The 21,482-nt window shown below is 58.1% G+C and overlaps 1 protein-coding gene across 5 annotated transcripts in view; it reads left to right on the top strand.

Moving 5' to 3' along the window:
- The window catches only part of SOX13 (SRY-box transcription factor 13), a 43,937-nt gene extending 22,804 nt beyond the window's left edge, over positions 1–21,133 (top strand). For 2 of the 5 annotated variants that reach the window (XM_045982323.1, XM_045982324.1), the window contains exons 2-14: positions 9,722–9,920; positions 11,051–11,162; positions 11,449–11,535; positions 12,674–12,846; positions 13,224–13,292; positions 13,688–13,802; positions 16,262–16,347; positions 16,579–16,741; positions 17,133–17,242; positions 17,375–17,471; positions 17,793–17,936; positions 18,882–19,098; positions 19,710–21,133. In XM_045982323.1, coding sequence (XP_045838279.1) covers positions 9,723–9,920; positions 11,051–11,162; positions 11,449–11,535; positions 12,674–12,846; positions 13,224–13,292; positions 13,688–13,802; positions 16,262–16,347; positions 16,579–16,741; positions 17,133–17,242; positions 17,375–17,471; positions 17,793–17,936; positions 18,882–19,098; positions 19,710–19,986 — 1,848 coding nt within the window. In that variant the 5' untranslated portion in view covers position 9,722 and the 3' untranslated portion in view covers positions 19,987–21,133. Of the gene's footprint in view, positions 1–3,935; positions 4,291–4,345; positions 4,482–9,721; positions 9,921–11,050; positions 11,163–11,448; positions 11,536–12,673; positions 12,847–13,223; positions 13,293–13,687; positions 13,803–16,261; positions 16,348–16,578; positions 16,742–17,132; positions 17,243–17,374; positions 17,472–17,792; positions 17,937–18,881; positions 19,099–19,709 lie in introns of those variants that run through there. The other 3 variants (XM_045982326.1, XM_045982325.1, XM_045982327.1) reach the window with 3 other exon arrangements.
- The last annotated feature ends 349 nt before the right edge of the window (positions 21,134–21,482 follow it).

Genomic DNA, 21,482 nt, shown 5'->3' with positions numbered 1-21,482 from the left:
CCCCAGGCACAGGTGGCTTCCCACCCGAAGCCTGGAATGGGGGAAGGGGAGGCAATGGGGGAAGCTGCAGACCTGAGCCAGTTCACAATGGTGAGGCTGGTGTGTCGGGGTCCAGCCCGCAGACGCGGACCCCCTCCCCTACCACTGCAGGGCTGCGGGCGCCTTGTTGCTCCATTGTCTGCTCGAGCTGGGGAGGTCGATGCTTGAGCTGCCCTGGAAGCCCCCAGACCTTCTCTCGTGGTGTACGTTCTGTGGAGCCTTGCTCTCGAGGCCCATCCCAGGGAGGAGAGGCTGAAGTCGAAGTGGATTTGCTGGTTATTTGCAGGCGGGCCTTCTGGGTTCAAGGCTATCTCGCTGTCAACACTGCCCGGTGGCCTTCCTGGTGACTGGCGTTGGCAGAATCCTCTTTCTTGTACCAACTGTCCATCTCGATCACGGACCCATTTCCCTGACCCTGCAGTGAGTGGCTGAGGCAGGAAGAAGGAAGAGGATCAGTTATCTTTCCTGAGCCCTCGGGGATCCCAGGAGGAAATGTGCGGGTGCCCACTCAGAGAGGGGGCACTGGGTTTATGGCCATGTGGAAGCTGATACTTGAAATGCCTTTAAGAAGGGTGCTTGAGACCTGTGCTGGTTTGGGGTGAGCGCTGTGCCTGGCAGAGGTTCCCTGGGCACTCACTCACTCATTCATTCATTCGTTCGTTCAGCCGCAGCAAGATGAAGCGTCCTTCTGCTTGGTGCCAGGCATCCTGCCGAGTATTTTGTATCCACTACTCATTTTAAGACTTCATTTTTTAAGTCATCTCGACACCCATCGTGGGGCTCGAATGCATGACCTCAAGATCAAGAGTTGCATGCTCTTCTGAGTGAGCCTGCTGGGGGCCACTCCTGTGCGTGACTTACTAATTCTCCAGCAGCCATGAGGGCTGGGTCTTGCTGGCCCCCATGGCAGATAAAGAATCTGAGGAGAGAAGAGGTTAGGTCTGGGGTCTGCTGGGTGCCTCCGTGGGGCCGCGGGAGCTGGGTGCGTCCAGCCCTGCCTCCAGCTGCAGATCAGCTGCAGGCCCCGATAAGGCTGCTCGGGCAGTGGTTGGCCTCGCTGTCCGTATCCCCTCCTTACCCCTTGCCAGCACGCTAGGGGCTACATACTCCTAGTCCACTTCTAGTAAGCAAAGTAGTGGGCTTCGAGAGTGGAGTGATTGGCCTGATGTGGCCACAAGTGAGAGGGATGCTAGGGTTTGAACCGACTGCCTGGGGCTCCAAGCCTTCAGGCCACCGTGTACCATGGTTCTTGTCCATGTGGCTTAGACTGGACATCAAAGCAAAAGCTGAGACTCAGCTGCCCAGCCCAGCCCGGCGCCGGTAGGGGGAATTCCTGGCCCAGATGAAACTCCATCCAGCCTGGTGGGTGAACTCGGTTGTGTTCAGGCTGGTGCCACTTGCCCCTGTGCCCCTCCTGGGTTGGCAGGGGAGTGCAGGGGTGCATGGGAACAACCCTTCCCCCGCCTGGGCTCCGGAGGAAATGAGGGAGCTCTTCAGTGCTGCAGAGCTGCTGGGTCGGAGGCTGGGTAAGGGCGGGGACGTGGGGTTTCCTTGGCAAATGCGGGACTCTTTCAGCCTGTCTGCACCGTGTGGGGCCTGGATGCTGACTCAGGGCGGGCACCGGCCAGGGCAGACTCCAGGGTAGCTAGGGACAGCTCAGGCAGGGTGGTGAGACGGGGCCGAAGGGAGGGAGACCTACAGGGAGCAGATGGAGGGGGGGAGGAGGGTGACACGCTGCGCTGTCCTTTTGGGTGGTGGGTCTTCAGCATGTTTGGCTACGCACAGGTGGGGGCCGCTTCCCCAAAGGGTGATGGGGAGTGTTCAGGTAGCAAACTTTTTTTTTTTTTTTTTCTTTTTACAAACATCACATTGGGTCCTCTGAATAATTCTACAAGATAGTTATGTCCCAGTTAGAAATGCAGAAACGGACACCTCCTGTGGTCCCATAGCTAGCAGCCAGGAGTACGCAATGGAGCCAGGCTTCAGACAGGTCCGGGTGGCCACAAAACCCCTTTTCTTTTGGCTGTGCTAGCATACTTCCCAGCAAAACGCCAGAGGGGCGCCCCAGCCGTCCTGTGTCCTGGAGAGCTGGGGACCCAAGAGCCTGGGACCTGCCAGGCCTGCCGGGGAGGGAGGAAGAGCGGGGAGGGGGGCATGCTTTCCCGCTTTAGGCCTCTCCCTCCCGCCTTCGCTGAGCTTCTGTTCTGTGCCAGGTTCTCTTGAGTATCTGCTAGCTTCTAATCAAAGTAGGTATTGGGATCTCCGTTTACACATGAAGAAACGAAGTTTCTGAGAGGTTGAGTCTTTTCTCCAAGTCTTCAAAGCAGCCCTGATTTCTTTGGGCAATTCTTCCTTGGCCGTGACTCAAGTCAAAGGCAACTAGAATCCTGTGAGTGGGGAGGGCAGCAGATCTTGTCTGTACTGGACTGGGTCCTGGTGTCGGGCAGAGGGAGAGTTATGGCGTACTGGCCTGTGGGAAAAGGCCTCGCTTTGGGCATCACGGAGGCCTGGCTTCAGCTGCCCCTCTGCATGGCCTCGGGGAGGATGGAGGAGATGCGCGGTGAGCCCCCTGACTCGGTGCCTATAAGCCAAGTGAGTGCTCTGCCCTTGAATGCTCTGCATTTCTGCCGTGTGCTGGCCCTGGGTGGGACCTGGCTGGCGCAGAAGACCAGACACATTCCCCTGTCCAGGACATGGGCTTCGACCTGGTCACTGGGAGACAAGAACAGCACTGTAGGGGCCCCCCTAACCCTGTGGGTGGGCTGGAGACAACACGCAGCCCTAAAGGCAGGAGGGCCCCCAGAGAAGGGACTCCAGGAAACACCTGGTAAACTTTCTGTTTTCCCCAGGACGGTGGAGCAGGCAAGCATCCCACTGGGAGCCCTAGAGCACTTGCAGTCTGTCTTTCCCCCCTCTGTCTTTTCCTGGACCCTCCTGGCCTGGGACAAGACTCAGGTGCCTCAGAGACCTGGGACAACCACGTGGGGCCATGGATGCGACCATCACAGCTCCAGTCTCTCCCTGGCTCCTTCCGTCCTCTGTGCCCTTGGCCTGGGACGCAGCTCAGACCGGCAGTCAGTGGAACTCGGGCCGGATCTGGGCTCCTGGGCCAAGGGTTACGGGGGAAGCTGCCGGCTCTCACAGGCTTGAGGGCAGGCGCTCGGAAGCTCTTGGAGTTTGCATTGGTTGGTATCTGATGCCTGCTGGGTGAATACCACCCTGGCCTGCCCGGCACAGGTGGGGGGTATTGGCCGTGGCTGTCTCCCGAGTTGAGCTAGACCAGACCAGTGCACGCCCCGGGTCGGGTACCCCTGGAACCCGCGGAGGCTGGAGAGGGTGAAAGGGGCCTCCCGGAAAGCTTTTCCCCAAGCCTGTAGCCAGCCCAGCTCCCAGCACTGAGTAAACATCAGAGATAGGATCGGGCGTAGCCAGGAAGGGTGGCAGGGTGCGGCCTGGGAGAAGAATGGCAGGATGTGGCGCTGGGGGCACCGTTCTGGGCACCCACGCCTCGGGCTATTGTTCGGGGCTGCCTGAGGCTCACCACTCTCTGGGGCTTTGAGAGGAAGTGACATTCCCCTGGGACTCAGGCCCTGCCCTACCCCTTCCGTGGGCTCTCTCCCTGGCGGTGCCCTTTGGCACCACCCACTCGGCGAGCCGGGGAGTGGGAGCCTGCAGTGGAGTCCGTAGGCTTGGTGTGGGCGCCGTGGGGAAGTGTGGTCATGGCCCTTCCCCGGGGGTCTGCCTGTGCGTTCAGGCTGTCTTCCTGTACCCCTGGGTCTGAGTCACCCGTCATGCTCTGATGACTAGAATTTATCTCTATCTTTATCTGCATCTAGATATTTTGGCGGGGAGGGGGCTGTCGTTATGGAGGGAGGAAGGGCTAAGGGTGAAAACTCCTTTGATTCCAGTCCAGCTGGGGCCAGGTCGTTGGCGGATTGGGAGAGGAAGCGGCTGGTGATTTGTTTGGGATAGAAGGGGGCCTGTGCGCGTGCGCCTGTGGGTGGGGGTCCGAGGGCCCGGGAGAGGAGAGGGGAGGAGAAAAGGGAGAGGACTGGCACCTGCAGTCAGCTTTGCCCTATAAGAGCCGTGCTCCAAGCCGCTGGCCCTGTGGAGCGCTGGGCCCTGGGTTTGGGGGGGGGGGGGGGGGACTTCTCTGCCACCAGCTCACAGACTGAAGGCTCTGCCCCCTTGGGTTGAGGATGGCCTGAACCGTCTCCCCCTGTGAGGCCTTCGCCTCTTAGAAATACTCAGGTGAGAGATAAGGCCAAGAGGGAAGGTGGCAGGGGGCCTGGGGAGTGGGAGCCCTAGAAGGGAAGGATGGGCAGAGCAGGGGTGCTGATCTGTACCCCAGTCCGTGCCCCCGTGCTCTGCTGCTAGCTCCGAAGAAGGACGGTTGAAACTGGTCCTCCCTGTGCCTCAGTCTCTCCATTTATAAAATGCAGGTAAGGCTGGGCAGGAGGGAGGAAACTGGGTTCCCAGGAGCACCTGGCTGGGCAGCTGACCCCAGTGTCCTATGGGCTTGTGGCCTCTGACAGGGACCAGGGGAATCTGGTAACTCAGAGCTCCTGTGTGCCCGGGATCCTTGGGCTTCTAGGCCTCTGGAGAGAGGGGCAGGTGTAGCTGCTGATCTAAAAACCTCCTGAGAAACCACGTGGGTAAGGGAAGCATGGAGTGTGCTTTTTGAGGAAGGGGTAAAGGAATGGGGGGGGGGTTAAGTTTCTGGGAAAAAAGAGACTTCAGGGAAAACTCCAGTAGGCTCCAAAAGGTGTGAGAAGTGGTTCTCCCCTGTCCCAAGGTAAAGGCAAAGGGGATTGGACTGGCTTTGGTGCTGGGGGGTTTAAGTCACTCCTGGGAAGCGGTCAGATGGAGGAGGCAGCTGAGGAGAGCCGGGCGTGGGCATTGCGCCGCAGAGAGCAGCTTCTGGTGCATAGTAACACAGACGGTCTGACGGATGGTGCTTCAACTTACAGTTTTTCAACCTTACCATGATTAGGAACCCATACGCGTTCCGTAGAAACCATACTTGATCTTTTCCGGCACTGGTGGTTATGTGGTACGATGCTCCCTCGTGATGCCCCGCAGCGGTGGCCTCCCAGGCAGCCACGAGACACACTCACAGTGCTTCTGGGCCTGTCTTCCCGTTCAGTACAGTATTCAGTAAACTACGAGATACTCAGCGCTTTATTATACAGTAGGCTTGGTTTAGCTGATCTTGCCATCTGTAGGCTAGCTTAAGTGTTTGCGTTCAGGGTGGGCTAGGCGATGCCCTCGCCGTTCACTGGGTTAAGTGGAGTACAGGTATGTTTGACTTAATGATATTTTCAACTCACGATGGGTTTACTGGGACTTAACCCCATCACAAGTTGGGGAAGACTTGTGATAGCTGTCACTTTGGTTACGAGTCCAGATCTGCCTTGTGCTGTTTTGCCGAACTGTATTATACTCTGTGTATGACTGTTTGTTGAGCATCTGCTGTGCTCCAGGCTCTGTGCTAGACTCGGGAGGCTACTGTGATGAGCCAAAACAGGTATGTTTCCACAGTGCCCTGGGGTGAGGGGTGTTGGGGCGGGTTCTCATGCTGCTGGGCCGGTCAGAAATGAACGAAGCATGTAAAGGTCTCTTACCACTGTGCTAAGTACCCCAGAGACCAAGTTTAGGGTGTCCAAAGAATGTAAAACAGGCACATATTATAAAGTCTGGAGTGTTAGGGAAAGGCTCATTTCTTCAGATTGGGTATTCTTATTTTGCTGAGGAGGAAATGAGTTCAGAGAGGTGAAGTCACTTGCTCAAGATGGCACGGCAATTTGGGCAGAGTTGGCTATTAGATGTGCGCAGGTCTGTTTCAGCCCATTTCTCTCAAGTACCTGATTCTAGGAGCATCCTGGGCTCTATGACAACTTGATGGCTACCCTCTGTTAATTAATCTTCATGGGCACTGGTGAGAAGGGGATTTCTTATATCCATTATACAAATGAGACAGAAGCAGCTCAGAGTTAAGTGACTTGCTTAAGGTCACAAACGTCAGCTGGTGGCAGAACCCAGGTTGGGGAGCCTGAAAGCCTGTTCCACTGACCACCCACCATCCCCCAAGTCCCCTTGTCCTACAGCTAGAGCCTGCACCGCTCAGCTGCCGAGTAGCAGAGGGACTGCACATCGACGCCGTACCCGTCACCTTGTTCGTTCTCTCCTTATTTAGTTTTATCACCTACAGCTTTCGCTCTGTGCTGGGAGAAATGAGAGCGGGATGGTTGCTGCTGATCCTCTCCGAGGGCCTCTCGTGTCTGTGGGCAGGGAAAGGGGCCACTCTTTGAGCAGGCCTGTGCTCCAGGAACTCCTTGAGAGGGAGGGAAGGAGCTGCCCAAGGACCCTCTGCCCCCAAAACGTTAGACCCTGGGAGGACCCCATCAGGTCTGGGCTGTTGCTTCTCCATCAACAAATGGGTCCCGAGAGACCAATGGAGAGCCAGGGCCCGAAGTTGAGGCAGACGCCTGTAGAAGTGGAAGGGACCTTGTCTGGGCAGTAGGACCTGGCAGTGTTACTTGGTGGGCACCACGCCCTGGTGAACAGATGGACGCCTCCAGCCCAGCTTGGCTGGTCACTGGGAGTCCTTTTCTTTGTTGGCGGCAGGGGCTGTGCCAGAGACCAGGATGAACCAGGCTCCCCAACATAAAGATAAACCCCAGTGTCCAGCTGAGGTACTCTTGGGGGCTAAGTGTGGGTTAAAAAGGCCATCGGCGCTCCAAGGGAGATGTCCTAATGCAGCACTTTCCAGCAGAAATAACAGTTCAGCCTTGTGCGTAATTTTCAATTCTCCAGTTACCACATTAAGAAGTGTAAAAAGAAACAAGTGAAAACAATTTCATTTAACTCCATGTATCCAAAGCATAGTAATTTCAACATAGAATCGTTAGCCATTTATTCATGAGCTAGGTTACATTCTGGTTTTCATCCTAAGCCTTGGAAACTGGGCTGTAGGTTACACCCCCATTTGCACGGGTACTGGCCGGGTTGCCCGCGCTGTGGCCGCAGGCGGTGGGTGGCTACGGTGGTGGGCAGTGCAGCCCTAGAGTTAATTAGGGCTGTTAATCACCTATGCCTTCAGCCCTGGGGGCATGGATGGCGGCTCAGCCTTTCGCTCTGGGGGGCGCAGCGCTGGAAGCACCGAGGCCTCGAGGCCCGCCGACCACTCCTGTACCCGTGTGCCCAGCTGTGCCCACGTGCCCAGCTGTGCCCAGGGCCTCTGGGTTACAGTGGGAGAAAGGCTTGGAGGTAGGAGCTGGTGGGACAGGATGGAGGCAAAAACCCTTTAGGACCCGAGTGGGAAGCGAGGAGATGACCTGGTGGCCTGCCCACGCCCGGCGGAGTGGTGGGTGTGGGACGAGGCCGCGGAGCTGCCAGGGATCACAAGCCCACAGGCCTGCATTGTTCGCCTGTCACACTTCCTTTGGCTTTATTGCCTTTGTCCAACACCCTATTGTCTGGTTTCCTTTTGTCCCCCTTTCAGCCCTGCTGCCTTTTATTTTCCAGCCGGCCTGGTTGTTTTCATTTCTTTTGTCTGAAGTTCCTGAGAGGAAGGTTTTATTTTCAGCGGTTTGATTAATTCACAGCTTGAGCCCGGGGTTTGTTTGTTATGTAATTGCTGCCCTCAGCTTCGGGATAATACCCCCCTCCCCGCCCGCCCCGCCCCTCACCCCCCCACCTCTGCCCGGGCCCTGGCTGGGCGCCCCTCCCTGTGCCCGGATGGGCCGAGCCGCCCGCTTCCTGGACACTGGCCAGGCCCCTGCGTGGTGACAGGGGACCCCGGGGCCGGACCCTGGAGCCGGATCCCGGAACCTTTTCTCCCACGCAGGGGTTCTTAAGGTTGGGTCTGCCCTGCTCTGCTTCCCCTGCAGTGCCTGGTCCTGGGTCCCATGTCGGTCCCCAGGGCACCCCACCCTTTGAAAGTGGCGTGAGAAGTCTGCTCTGGTGAGACAGCATCGAATCAAATACACCTTACTCAACTGTACTTGTTCAATATAAAACACCGCACGGGACTTCTGGATCCAGCACGTAGCCTCACGCCTCTGTTACAGGAAGCATTTTGTTTTACGGAGTTGACGCCCTATAGGATTCTACACCTGCAATTCAGTTTTTTTTTTTTTTTTTTTTAAGATTTTATCTATTTATTTGACAGACAGAGACCACAAGTAGGCAGAGAGGCAGGCAGAGAAAGAGAGAAGGAAGCAGGCTCCCCGCTGAGCAGAAAGCCCGATGTGGGGCTCGATCCCAGGACCCAGGGATCATGACCTGAGCCGAAGGCAGAGGATTCAACCACTGAGCCACCCAGGTGCCCCGCAATTCAGTTTTAAGGGATGTTTTGCTATATCCGATCTGTGCCTTATACTCGTCTCCTAAAAATGTAATGGCCTGTGCAGAAATTCTTAATTTCTATTTAACAGTGCTTCTCAAACTAGTGGGTGTCGAATCACTGTAGGGTTTGTTAAAGTAGTTTCCTGCTCTGCCCCCAGTTTCTGATTTGCGGGTGACTAACTCCCATGCAGCCCCCGGGCCTGCGCGGACTGTGGGTCTGTTGTAGGGACTGCGTTTCTGCGGTGCCTCAACACAGGGTGCTTAGCAAGTGCCATGCAACGTCCTGAATGGATGCATTTTAGTATTGCCTAGTCCTCAGAACCGCCCATTTTACAGATGAGGAAATGGGCGTGGAGGTTCAGTAACTTTCCCAAGGTCCCATAGCGGGTGTAGGACCTATGGGTACCTGGAACTTGCTGCTGCTGGGTGTCCCCACTGGTCTTGTCACAGTGACCTTGGAGCAAGTGCACTGGGGGGGCCTCTGCTGCTTTGGCTCTGAGCCTGGCATGACCACCGGCATCACTCCCCGGGATCCTTGAATTGCTCAGCTGTTCCTGGTGTGTGTGGGGGGGGCGGGTAGCACAGGGGAGGCAGTGATGGGAGCAGTGGGTGCAGAGGCTGCTTACGGGAGGCATTGCAGATGCCTACAGGGGCCCATGAGAGAGACTCTGAAGGAGAGACTCTGGCTAGAGAAAGGAAAGTGTTTTTCTTCAAGCCCTACATCTCTCAGCCTGTTTATTTCCCCACTTTTGGGAGATATATGGGTATAAGAATAGCTCACTTTTATCTTGAACAAAAGAAAGAATAAATGTGTATTTGGGGTAGTTAACACTTGCTTGGTTCCCCCTTTAGGGGGTGGGGCGCAGTAGGGAGTGGTAGGGATTGAGGAAAACTGGCCTGTCCATAGAGGGCACCTGCTCCTTAATTCCAGCCCGTCATCGCCCCGGACCAACTTCAAGAGCCGTTCAAATCCGGATTATGTGATGTCTTGTGACTTTAAAAAAAATTTTATCAGCTAATTACACACACACACACACACACACACACACACACACAGAGAGAGAGTTTTCACTTTGCGGGGCTCAGAAACTGCCAGTTGATCATCTCTCCCCTCCCTTGGTGGACCATCCCGCCAACCAGCTCCAACAAGGCAACAGGCAGGGCCTGCCGAGGGCTGGGCCCGATTGACTGCAGACCTTCCTATTTAAGAAAAAGCGCAGGACTGAAGACTCTTTCCTGATTTTTTTCACTGGGTTCCAAACGGAAGCTTGCGCTGGGCGAGGCTGGAGTGGCCGCATCCACCATCGGTTTCCCTCTGCTCCTCCTCCCTCAGGATGTCCATGAGGAGCCCGGGCTCTGCGCAGCTGGCCCCGGATGGCGTTGGCACCATGGTGAACTGTACCGTCAAGTCAGAAGGGAAGAAGGAGCCCTGCCATGAGGCCCTCCAGGGCTCGGCCGCCGCAGCTGAACCCCAGCCCGGAGACCCAGCCCGGGCTCCCCAGGATGCTGTTGACTCCCAAGCTTCAGCCCAGGTGCCTGGCACTTTCCCTGGGGCTCCTGGGTCAGTGTCCCTGCTTTGCCTTCGTAGCCCACACCCACGTGCCATCCCCGGCCTCTCCTTGAGGCAGGGTGGGGACCCACTCCCCTAGCTGGGCAGAACATCTGTTGCTGGGGCAAGTCTTCGGTGGGTGGGGGAGGGCTGCCAAGTCGGGCCACCTGTCCCAGCGGTACGGTGTCTCGCCCCTGCTCACCTGGTACTAACTGCTCACCCATGTGTGACTAGTCCTTACCTCTGAGGACTCATTGGAGAGACAGGATACATCTGCTCGAGGTCTACCTACCATATGATTGGAGAAAATCAGCCTCATTACCTGAGCCAGAGATCAGCTGCCGTTAAAGACCATCCGTCCCCCATCCTTAAGATGAAGGCATTCTGAACTACAGGAGCAGGGAGGATTCTTAGAATCTTTAAAAATCCTGATTCCATGCAAGAGCTGTGAAAAGGGGGAATGTGTAATTAAAACCAAATAAATGAAAATGAGAATTTTAGGGCCCTGAGCAGGGATCCAGCCTGGAGGGGTCTGTGGGAGGGGTTGGGGGTCCGGGTAGTGCTGAGGAAGACTTCCTGGAGGAGTAGGGCCTCGAGGTGGGCCTTAAAGAACCGAGGGGACTCCGCTGAGCAGAGTTGGGGGTGGTGATGCCCTAAGGAGGTGAGGTGGGGTCCCCCACCAGCTGCAGGTGTGGCTGTGTGCGAGGGAGTCATGAGGACGAGCTCGCCGGCCACTCAGACTGCAGCAGCGAGCCTCGTTCACGTGCATTCGTGTCCTTGATCTCGCAACAGCCCTGACAGGGGAGGTATTTATAGTTCCGTTTTCAGAAGAGGGAAGTAAGTCAGGTTCAGAGAAGTTCAGAGTCTCATGTGGGATCAAGCGCCTCGTGAGTCACTGAGCCAGTCTGAAATCCTGATCTCTGGTCTGCAAACCTTTTCTGCCTTCACTATATGGGGCAAAGCCAGAGGGAGGGTTGGGAAGATGGGGAGGGAGGGCCTGGGGGGGGGGGTGGGGGGGGTGGAGAGGGAGTGCACGTCCCAGGGCTGCTTGGTTCCCCCTGCAGTCTGCCCTCTTCTCTTGAGGGTGACAGTGACATTCAGTGTGTGTTGTAGGACTGCAGCTCCCCTGAGAGCAATGGGTCCCCGGAACCCAAGAGACCGGGAGCTTCTGAGGCTGCCTCTGGAAGCCAGGAGAAGCTGGACTTCAACCAACATTTAAAAGAAGGTAGGATGTCTAGGGGCACCTAGGTGGCTTGGTCCGTGAAGCGTCTGACTTTGGCTCGGGTCATGATCTCGGGGTCTTGGAATTGAGCCCCAAGTCAGGCTTCCTGCTCAGTGAGGAATCTGCTTCTCCCTCTGCCCCTGCTCGTGCTCTCTCTCTCTCTCTCTCTCAAATAAAATCTTGGGGGTGGGGGGGAATAAAGCAGGGTAAGACGTCTGTCCTGGTTGGAGGCGGGCATAGGGTGGGGGGTGCTGGGACTGGTGCTCTTCATCCTTTTCGTATCTTCTAGTTGTGCCCGCCATCGAGAAGCTACTGTCCAGTGACTGGAAGGAGAGGTTTCTGGGAAGGAGCTCTGTGGAAACCAAAGATGTCAAAGGTGAAGGCCCATGTGGGTAGACAAGGGAGGGTATTCAACCCTTCCCCTCCTCCCTGCCTGGCCTCGGGGGTTGGCACCATCCCCCCCTCTGGGAACTAAGTATTCCGTCTGGCCTCTCTGGCAGGAGAGGCCTGGTGGGATTCATGGCCCTTGAGTATGGATTTGGACTCTTAAAGGAACCCTTGTGACCCCCGGCAGGTGACTGCCGCTTCCCGATCTAACTGTGTCTAACTATATCAAATGAGCTGGACGTGCCCTTTCACTGCTGAAAATGAATTCTGGGCCACCAGGACCTCACTAAGTGAATTCAAGGGCTGCTGCTTGGGTTCATGAGCGTGGCTACTTTCCCAGTGTGGTCGGTCATAACCCCATGGGGAGCTTGAAGACTGTATGGATGCCCAGGCTCCACTCCACCCGCTGAATAAGAACTCCAGGGGCTGGGGACCTGGGCGTGTGTATTTGTCAAAGGTTCCCTGAGTGATTCTGAGGCGAACAGTCTGCAGCTTGGCCCTGCGGCATCTGTCACAAGCTCAGCTGGAGGGCAGGAAGCAGTGGCCCTTGTTGGGCGAGAACCATGTGCCAGATTCTGGACTAAGCCTTACCTTCATTACCCTAGCCCCACGGCACCCCTATGAAGGGACCGCTCTTGTGCTCTTCTGTAGATTAAAAATCCGAAGCACAGAGAAGTCGGTTACGTGTCCAAGAGCCCCCAGACAGGATGAGTTCAAATGGGAATTTGAACCCCTGGTTTCCCCGAACCTCCTGCGTCTTATTCCAAGGCCTGAGCGGCATGTCCCACTGGCTCCTCCTGTGGGATAGTTATCCACGCTGACCCTGCGGCTCGGGGCACTCGGGGACCTCCAAGCAGTGATGTGGGACTGAGATGTCCCACGGTCAGCGTTTCCAGGGACTGGAAGCCGCAGCTGTGGGTGGGAACCTTCTGGGGCAGGTGGTTGTCTGACAGCAAGCAAGCCCCCTCCGGGGCAAGGATCGTGTCTCCATCCTCTGTCACTTAGCCCCTAACAGGAACCTGGGAAGTAACAATTGCCCAGTGAACCTCAGGTGGGTGGGAGGACGCATGCCTGGCCAGATGGACGGAAAAACATTTCTCACCAGTGGCTGTTTCCTCGTGGAGCAGGGACGCAGGAGAGTCTGGCCGAGAAGGAGCTCCAGCTCCTGGTCATGATCCACCAGCTGTCCACGCTGCGGGACCAGCTCCTGACAGCGCACTCGGAGCAGAAGAACATGGCCGCCATGTTGTTCGAGAAGCAGCAGCAGCAGATGGAGCTGGCCCGGCAGCAGCAGGAGCAGGTAGGTCCTGGGTGGTGTCTGGCTGGCTGGCTGGGGGAAGGGGAGGCTAGCAGGGCCTGGAGGGAAGCACACTAGGGGCAGCCCTGGCTAGTGCAGGCCGAGGCTGGGGGGCAGGGGCCCTAGGAGTCCCAGAGCTGCCCTCTGGACAGCCCTTTGGGGGCCCGGGGAGCGGAGGGGACTCTGCGTGAGGGCAGCTGGCTGCTTCCTGCCCCACCTCCCGCTGTGGCCTCTGAGGGAGGAGTGAGCTCCCTGGAGAGGGAAGGCACTGTGAAGGGGGGCTGCCTGCTGTCTGCCCTGCCCAGGGCATGGTATGTGCAGGGGCGGCGGGCCCCGAGCTGGGGCTGATGGCTGTGCCCCCTGCTCTTTCCTGCTGCCAGATCGCCAAGCAGCAGCAGCAGCTGATTCAGCAGCAGCATAAGATCAACCTCCTCCAGCAGCAGATCCAGGTAAAGAAGGGGGGTGGCCAGAGGGCGGGGGCTGGGGGTGATGCCAGCTGGGACATGCCAGGAACAGGGAGGGATGGGGCACAGATGAAGCAGAATCACTCAGGCATGGCCCGGAGGAGGAGGCTCATTTCTGCTCTGATCCCGGACCCTCGTCATCTTCCTCTGTTCTAAGGGAGCGGCCGGAGTATCTTGATCCCCAGCTGGGGCTGAGCTGAGGGCAGGTAGTGGGAGGGGATATGGGGTCCTCTGGAGCCTTTTGAAGACTGGCCCTGTACCAGACACCGGGCCTCCGCGCCTCCCATGTCAGGGGTCCCCCCCGCCCCAGCCCCGGCGCCGTGTCCTAGGCTGAGTTGTGTGGGCCCGCAGGGACTCACACAGGGTTTCTTCGCCCTCAGCAGGTCAACATGCCTTATGTCATGATCCCGGCCTTCCCCCCGAGCCACCAGCCCCTGCCTGTCACTCCCGAGTCCCAGCTGGCCTTGCCCATTCAGCCCATCCCCTGCAAACCAGGTGAGTGGGGGTGGGGTGCGGCCACTAGCAGAGGCTGTCCTGAGGTTCGGGAAGGAGCCTGGGACTGTCCTCATGCATTCCGGGGCCATGTGGCCTTCCTGGGCCTCACTTCTGGATCTGTCCAGTGGAAGAAGAATCCCTTCTTTCTGAACTTCACTGCGAGAATAAAACACAGTAGCGCTTCAACGCCGAGAAGTACTTTGCAGATGGAAGCGAGTGTGGCCGGTCTGGGTGCAGTTTCCCTAACTCTGGTACCTTTACTGGACCAGAATAGTAATATCTCAGACATTCACTGAGGTGTCTACATTTCCTAAACTCACACTCTTTTTTTTTCAAGATTTATTTGACAGATTATAGTAGGCAGAGAGGCAGGTTGGGGGGGGGGGTGCAGTGGTGCACGGGAAGCAGGCTCCCCGCTGAGCAGAGAGCCCGATGTGGGGCTCCATCCCAGGACCCTGAGATCATGACCTGAGCCGAAGGAAGAGGCCTTGACCCACTGAGCCATCCAGGCGGCCCCCTAACTCACTCTTGTCTCTCCCCAACCGTGCCCCTTCTGCCCCACCACCGAAACCCGGTGAACACAGACTGAGCGCCAGCCACCTGTCAGACGCTGTGTTGCCTGGTGGCCACAGGGTGATCAGGGCGGACTCAGAGCTCCCGGAATATGCGGTCTGGGGAGGGAGGAAAGATGCTCGTAGCCGGGGAATCTGAGGAGGTCAGAAATGAACTGGGGCCTGGGAGGCGGCCTGTGGGTGTGAAGCTGGGAGCTGAAGGTCAACGGCAGTCGGAGGCGGAGACCCTGGAGTCTGAGGCCGGAAGCTGGCCAGGGTTGGAGTGATGAGGTGGTCCTGGGACAGGCCGGCGAGGGGATTTTTTGTAGGAGCAAACATGCTTGAACGATTGAACAGAGGGTGTGTTGTCACACCGACTGTGGGTGACGCAGAGCAGAGAGGGACGGGGGGTACCAGCCAGAGCGTGGACCAGTGGGGGGCTGTTCAGGAAGTTCTAGGGACAGCAGGACAGCTTGTACTCGGGCAGAGGTGGTGGGACAGAGGCACAGGGAATTAGTAGGCCATGATCATGGATTCCTTATGAAAGGTGACAGGGCAGGGATGTTGCCCATAGTTGCCCCAGGAGTGGGGACTGCTTTTAGGTTGAGCCCCTCAGGTCCACCCTCCCTGTTCTGTGTGCGAGACCAGGCCGGTGAGTTCCTGTGGTCCTGCCACCAAGGCCCGTGGGCTATGGGCACAGTTCGCGGGTCACCGACCCTGCTCTTCATTCTACACCAGGCACCCCCAGGGGGTGGGGACGCAGAGGACTGAAAAAGTTAGGCCCTGTCTTTTAGGAAGCTTCCAGCTGGGAAGGTAGGGAGAATAGGAAGGGGGAGCAGGCCAGCAGCACGGACCCCCGTTCGTAACTCCAGGTGACTAGAGCTGCCGGAGTGAGGAGGGCGGGGCCTGGGGGCATTGGGGTGCACCTGTCCCTGTGCTTTCTGGACAAGGGAGGCAGGAAGTAAGCTGTGGAAGTCCTCAGGCTGGCCAGACTGCCACCTGCTTTGTTGGCTCCAGAATCCTAGTAAGCAGAGGGCCCTTCCCCAAGCCCAGTGTGGAATGCCTTTCCGAGCTCACAAGCCCTACACGGTGCCCTGACGCCTACAGCACCAGGTCCACAAACTCCCAAGGTTGCCCATCCTGGGCAAGTCTCTTTTCCCGCGACTTGGCTTTCAGCCCGCTGCTCCCCTCTGCCTGGCCGCCTGCAGCCACTAGCCCCAAGGAGCCTGCTCCGGCCACCCCGGCTGGAACCCAGTTCTCCGGCAAGCTACCCACGCGGGCTGTATCCACACCGGCCTTGGGGTTAGTGATGTGTGTACACGGCTCCGCTCTCCACCTGAAGTGTCCGCTTCTTGACGCGGGGCTGGGTTGAGGGCGAGTGAGGTAGGCCCAGTAGGATGGAGAGGTTGGGGGCTGTGTAAAGCAGAAAGGATGGGCTGTGGACTCTCGAGGACCCAGGTTCCCGGGTCTGTGTTCCCGTTTCTGAGCTATGTGGGCAACCCGTCTTTCATCTTCCCATCTCTGTTTCTCTGCACACTAGGGTGCTGGGCTGAGCGTCTGTTGTATGCCCCACGCTAGGGATTACCAGGAGCCCCTGCGGGAGACGGGTTAACATGGGGAGCGGCTTTCGTACCCCGAACATAGTGGGTAGAGCGAGCACTGGTTTGTACCCGTCCTCTGTCACCACTGGGTGACCATCTGAGGTTCTGTGGGTTGGGAAGGGCAGGGCAGCCGGGGATGAGGGCATGGGAGGCCTTCGGCACTCTGGGGCTGGGGAGAGACTTGGCTGGAAGCAAACTGGGCCAGCTGCGAGCCTCTGTCCCCTTGGTACCGCTGGGACCTCGTCAAGCAGGCCGTCTGCTGTTCTGTGCTCATCCAGGACTTTTCTCCTTGCCGCCTTTTCCATAGTGGATTACCCCCTGCCGCTGCTGCACACGCCCCCTGCCCCCGTGGTGAAGAGGCCCGGGGCCATGGCTGCCCACCACCCCCTGCAGGTACTGTCCCCTCCGCCCTGCCCCTGGCCTGGGGCAGCCTCCCTTGCATGGGATGGCTGCGATTGCCTCCCTCGGGGTGGCGGGGCCCTCCTCTGTCCTTGTCCACCTGTTCTGCCATCTGCTTTCTGTCCCCGGTATGCCTGTCTGTCTTGCTGCTACCATGTGTCCCCTCTGTCCCTCGGGATCTCCGTTAGTGTCTGTCTTAGCTGCTGATCTCTGGGTCTCCCTCAGGAACCCTCCCAGCCCCTGAACCTCACGGCCAAACCCAAGGCCTCCGAGCTGCCCAATGCCTCCAGCTCCCCCAGCCTGAAGATGAACAATTGTGGACCCCGCCCCCCGAGCCATGGGGCCCCCACGCGGGACCTGCAGGCCAGCCCGCCCAGCCTGCCACTGGGTAAGCCTTCTGCCAGGACGGCATCCTTTGGCCCTGGGCATGTCCTTCCCTTCTCTGGGTTATAGTTTCTGGAAAACGGGGGTTAGACCTGCCTTTGGCCTCTTTGTTTCCACACTTAGCATCTCAGAAGCTCCCCTGCTCTCTGGTCCGCAGCCAGATCTGACCGGGCACCCCCACATCAGGGATCCAGGCCACTGAATTGCACAATTTCAGGGAAAGTGGTTCTCTATAGTCTGTTGGCACACTGTGCAACAGCCAACGTGAACAGTGCCCCCTTGGGGATGTGCGGTGCAGAGGGGCAAGAGGGGACCCTAAGCCGGGTGAAAAACTCGCAGGAGTAGCTTGGTGTGGACGGGGTTGACCCCCTCTGCTCCCCTTTGTCCTCCCATAGGCTTCCTCGGTGAAGGGGACGCTGTCACCAAAGCCATTCAGGACGCTCGACAGCTGCTGCATGGCCACAGTGGGGCATTAGAGAGCTCTCCCAATGCTCCCTTCCGCAAGGTATGGCCCCCACTCCCTTGTGGCTGGGGCAGAAGACTCAAGTATGAGGCCACCAGAGGAGGGGTGAGGGAGGGCAGTGGGGTGATGCAGAGGGCAGTGGAGTGATGTACCGATTTCCTCTGTCAACCCCAGGACCTCATCAGCCTGGACACATCCCCGGCCAAGGAGCGGCTGGAGGAGAGTTGCGTGCACCCCCTCGAAGAAGCCATGTTGGGTTGCGACATGGACGGTGAGGGCCCCAGGTGACGGGCTGGTGGGGAGGAGGGCCCTCTCTGATTCCCACAGGGACCAGGGTGGGTCAGGTTGTCTCTGTCTCTGATGCCTTTTCTCCTGTAATCTGTCTCTGGAGTCCCCTTGTGTGTCTGTCCCTTGTCAGTCCCCAGTCTGTGGCTGGGCCTCTCTGATGAGGTCTTGAGGCTGGTGTCTATGGTGGCTGTGGGAGCCCCGCCATTGCCCCCTAGTGATCAAGTAGGAGATGACTGCCAGCCCAGGAGGCATCCTTACCCTAGAGGAGCTGCCCTGCTTGGCTGACTCCAGCTCTGTCCCCTAGGCTCCCGCCACTTTCCCGAGTCCCGCAACAGCAGCCACATCAAGAGGCCCATGAACGCCTTCATGGTGTGGGCCAAGGATGAGCGAAGGAAGATCCTCCAAGCCTTCCCAGACATGCACAACTCTAGCATCAGCAAGATCCTTGGTAAGGGGCAGCGACGGGGGTGTCTGGGAGCTCTCAGGGCTCCAGGAGACAGCGGTCTCCTTGCTGGGTGACAGTCCCCATCATCCTGACTTTCAGAAGAGTCTGGAGTTACAGGGGTCAGGCAGGATGTGGAGAGGCTAGGTCCTGGGATCTTATATCGTTGTAGGGCTCTGCACCTAAGAACTAGGGGGGGTGTGTGTGAGTACGTGTGTGTATGTGCGCGCGTGTGCATGCGTGTAGGTACACACTCCGTAGCCCCTGATCTCTCCCTAATCTGTTCTGCTTGCCCAGACCCTTGGATCTCTGGCTGTGGCAGGAAACAGGAAGGACTGGTGTTTCTGGGCTATCATTAGAAAGGTCTTTTAATAATATATATATAATCAGTAATTTTTACAAAAGTTTTAATTAAATCTCTACACCCAAGATGGGGCTCAAACTCCCAACCGAGAGTCAGATGGGCTCCTGACTGAGCCAGCCACTGCCCCAGTAGCAAGGTTTTTTTAAAAAATTCTAGGTCCTGGCTAGAGGTCAAGGAGGGATGGAGGGCAGGTGGAGCTAGAAGTCGCCGGTTGTCTTCAAGACAGAGCCCCCCTTGTCTTGTCAACCAACACAGTTGACAAGGTGTTTTGCCTTAAGCAGGGGGCCAGGAGACTGTCTGTTGTTGGTGGCCTGGGGTTGGCTGTTTTGTTTATGCAAATCATGCAGACCAGAGGCCTCCCAGAAGTTGCTGGGTAGTTGGAGACGTGGGTGCTGGGTGTATAGACACCAGTACACCTGCCAGCTTCATTCATTCATTCCTCGGACTCAAGGAGCACCGTGTTGGGCCAGGTTCTTGCTAAATGCTGGCGCATAGATCGCCTTGTGGACTCACGTCTGGAGGCCCCTGGGGGGCTGGGGAGGGTGGGTGGAGCCCCACACTGACGGTCGCCCTGGGGGCTGGGCCAGGCTCCCGCTGGAAGTCCATGACCAACCAGGAGAAGCAGCCGTACTACGAGGAGCAGGCGAGGCTGAGCCGCCAGCACCTGGAAAAGTACCCCGACTACAAGTACAAGCCGCGGCCCAAGCGCACGTGCATCGTGGAGGGCAAGCGGCTCCGGGTGGGCGAGTACAAGGCCCTGATGAGGACGCGGCGCCAGGACGCCCGCCAGAGCTACGTGACCCCGTGAGTCCCAAGTCCCTGCGCTGCGAGGGCTGGTGTGGGGCTCTGGGGTGCATCCGGTCTGTTGGCCTGGAGCGCCCTTGTGCGTGGGCATTGTGTGGGTCTCCCTGTGCCCACCCGTGGGGCTGCAGGGGTGTAGGAGATAGCTTTGGGCCTGGCTGGGAGGGACTGTCCACGTGTACCAGGAGGAAAACGTGCACGTGAATCATAAGCTCCATGAAAAAATTCAGGGCTCCTAAAAACAAAGATGATACTGTACAGGGAGTGCCTGACTTGACAGAAGCAAGTACCTTCATGGAGTCTTGTAAACGGAAACACAACCCTCCCCACCCCGGGGCATTTAAGTCTAACTTCCAAATGCCAGATTGGTACATGATTCTGGTACATGATTCGCTGGGAGTATCTGGGGAGCACGCTAGGGCCCTGAGACTGCAGGTGTGTCCCGGTCTGTGGCTGACCGTGAACGTGGCTGTGGGGAGGCCAGCCCTGGGGGCAAGAAAGAGAGCACGGTGGTGGGGAGGGAGGGCATGCCCCAAAGTGGCTCAGGTGGTGGGGGCTGTTAGGGGGGTGCAAAGTGAGGGTCCCTCGAAATGTGCCTCTTCTCTGCCCTGTAGCCCCCAGGCCGGCCAGCTGCAGATGAGCTCCCCTGATGTCCTGTACCCACGGGTGGCAGGCATGCCCCTGGCTCAGCCCCTGGTGGAGCACTACGTGCCCCGGAGCCTGGACCCCAACATGCCTGTCATCGTCAACACCTGCAGCCTCAGGGAGGAGGGTGAGGCCCCGGAAGACAGGCACTCGGTGGCGGAGGGCGAGCTGTACCGGTACAGCGAGGACGAGGACTCGGAGGGCGAGGAGAAGAGTGACGGGGAGCTGGTGGTGCTCACAGACTGATCCTGGCGCGATGGGTGGGCCTGGCCTCCTCCCCCCCGGCCCCGGGAAGACCTGGCCCTCAGCCCATGGGTGCAGCCAGCCGGCCTGGACTCTGTTGGTACTTGGACTTGGGCCTGCCGGGGAGAGGGGCACAGCTGTGCACTTGTAGATAGCCTCCTGGGGGGAAATGCCCTCCCTACCACCCCTGCGGCCGTGCCCAAGGAGCTGCTGGCCTTGCTGGGCAGGACCTGTAGGGTGCTCTGGGGCTGAGCGCCCCGGCCCCTAGGGCCCTGGCCAGCGGACACTGTAGGACCCTCCCCTCCTCCGGGTCTCACTCCAGGGGTGTGGCAGCTCCAGACCTGTCCCCCTGGGGCCACATGCTTTGTTTCCATTCTCGTCCTGGCTGGACCAGCCCCTGTAGGACCAACACTCTCCCGCATCACACACCCTGCCCCCCCTTCCCAGATCGCTCCTCTATCCCAGGATCACTTTGTACTTGTGCAAAAAGGTCTGGCTGTCCTTAGCTGTCTTGGTCTTCTGCCAAGCCTGTGGTGCCTCTGGCTGCTGTGCTGATGCGCGCGCGTGTGTATGGGTAGGTGTGCGCACACGCGTGTTTCCATCTGTTCACTCATTGCACAAGGGATTTACTAAGCGCCTGCTCCATGCCAGGCACCGTTGCTAGGTTCCTGTGGGTGTGTCTCGATGCCACTCTTGCTTCTCTGGGGGACTCTCCGTGCTTCACTGTCCCCAAATTGCTACCTCTTTGTCAGTCTGGGTGTCTCAGGTTCTGTGTGTCCTGTGTCTGTTTCTGTCCTCGTTTCTCTGCAGGGCTGTGCTTTTCTCCCTTTCTTAGGGTCTGCCTCTGCCCTTGAACACCGCTGGTCAGCCCCAGGGCCCACCGGCTGCCCTGACCTCACCCTGCCTGTCCCTTCATTCCCTCCCTGCCTCTCCCCTGCCGGCTGGTTCCCACAGAGCCATTTTTAGCACCGAGCAACATGGGAATGTGCTCAGCCTCCAAGGGGGTCTTAGTGCCCCAGTCCCTGGTCCCAGCCTGAGTGTTGGGAGTGGGGGATAGGAGGATTGATAGCGCCCCCTCCTTCCTGACAGTTGATGGAACCAGGGCTGTTCCTCGTGACAACTGATGAATGGACAGTGGGAGAGGGCTCTCCATTCTCGGGCTGGTGAGGGGAAGCCTGCCCCTCCCACCTGCCTGCTCCTTTCCCCTCCCTCACTCACTGGGGAAGTTGCCTCAGCTCCTGCTCACAGGGACAAGTTGTTTCCTTAAGAAAAACCCCACTGGCACCTGACTCCAAAGATCCAGAACAGCCCTTGGGTCAGGGTGGGAAGGGAACCCCAAACCCCACAGAGGCAGTTGTGGTGTCTGTGCCAACCCCCTCCCCCAGTCACCTTCTCTCCCCTCCCCCTTCAGCCCAACTTCTCTCCAGGCTGTTTCTTTTTTTATGACTGTAAACATAGATAGTGCTTTATTTTGTTAATAAGATAATGATGAGTAACTT

Source organism: Meles meles, chromosome 17 (assembly GCF_922984935.1).
Source record: "Meles meles chromosome 17, mMelMel3.1 paternal haplotype, whole genome shotgun sequence".
NCBI classification, from domain to species: Eukaryota; Metazoa; Chordata; class Mammalia; order Carnivora; family Mustelidae; genus Meles; species Meles meles.
The sequence above is the reverse complement of the archived record's forward strand: the minus strand, read 5'-3'. Positions and strand labels throughout refer to the sequence as shown.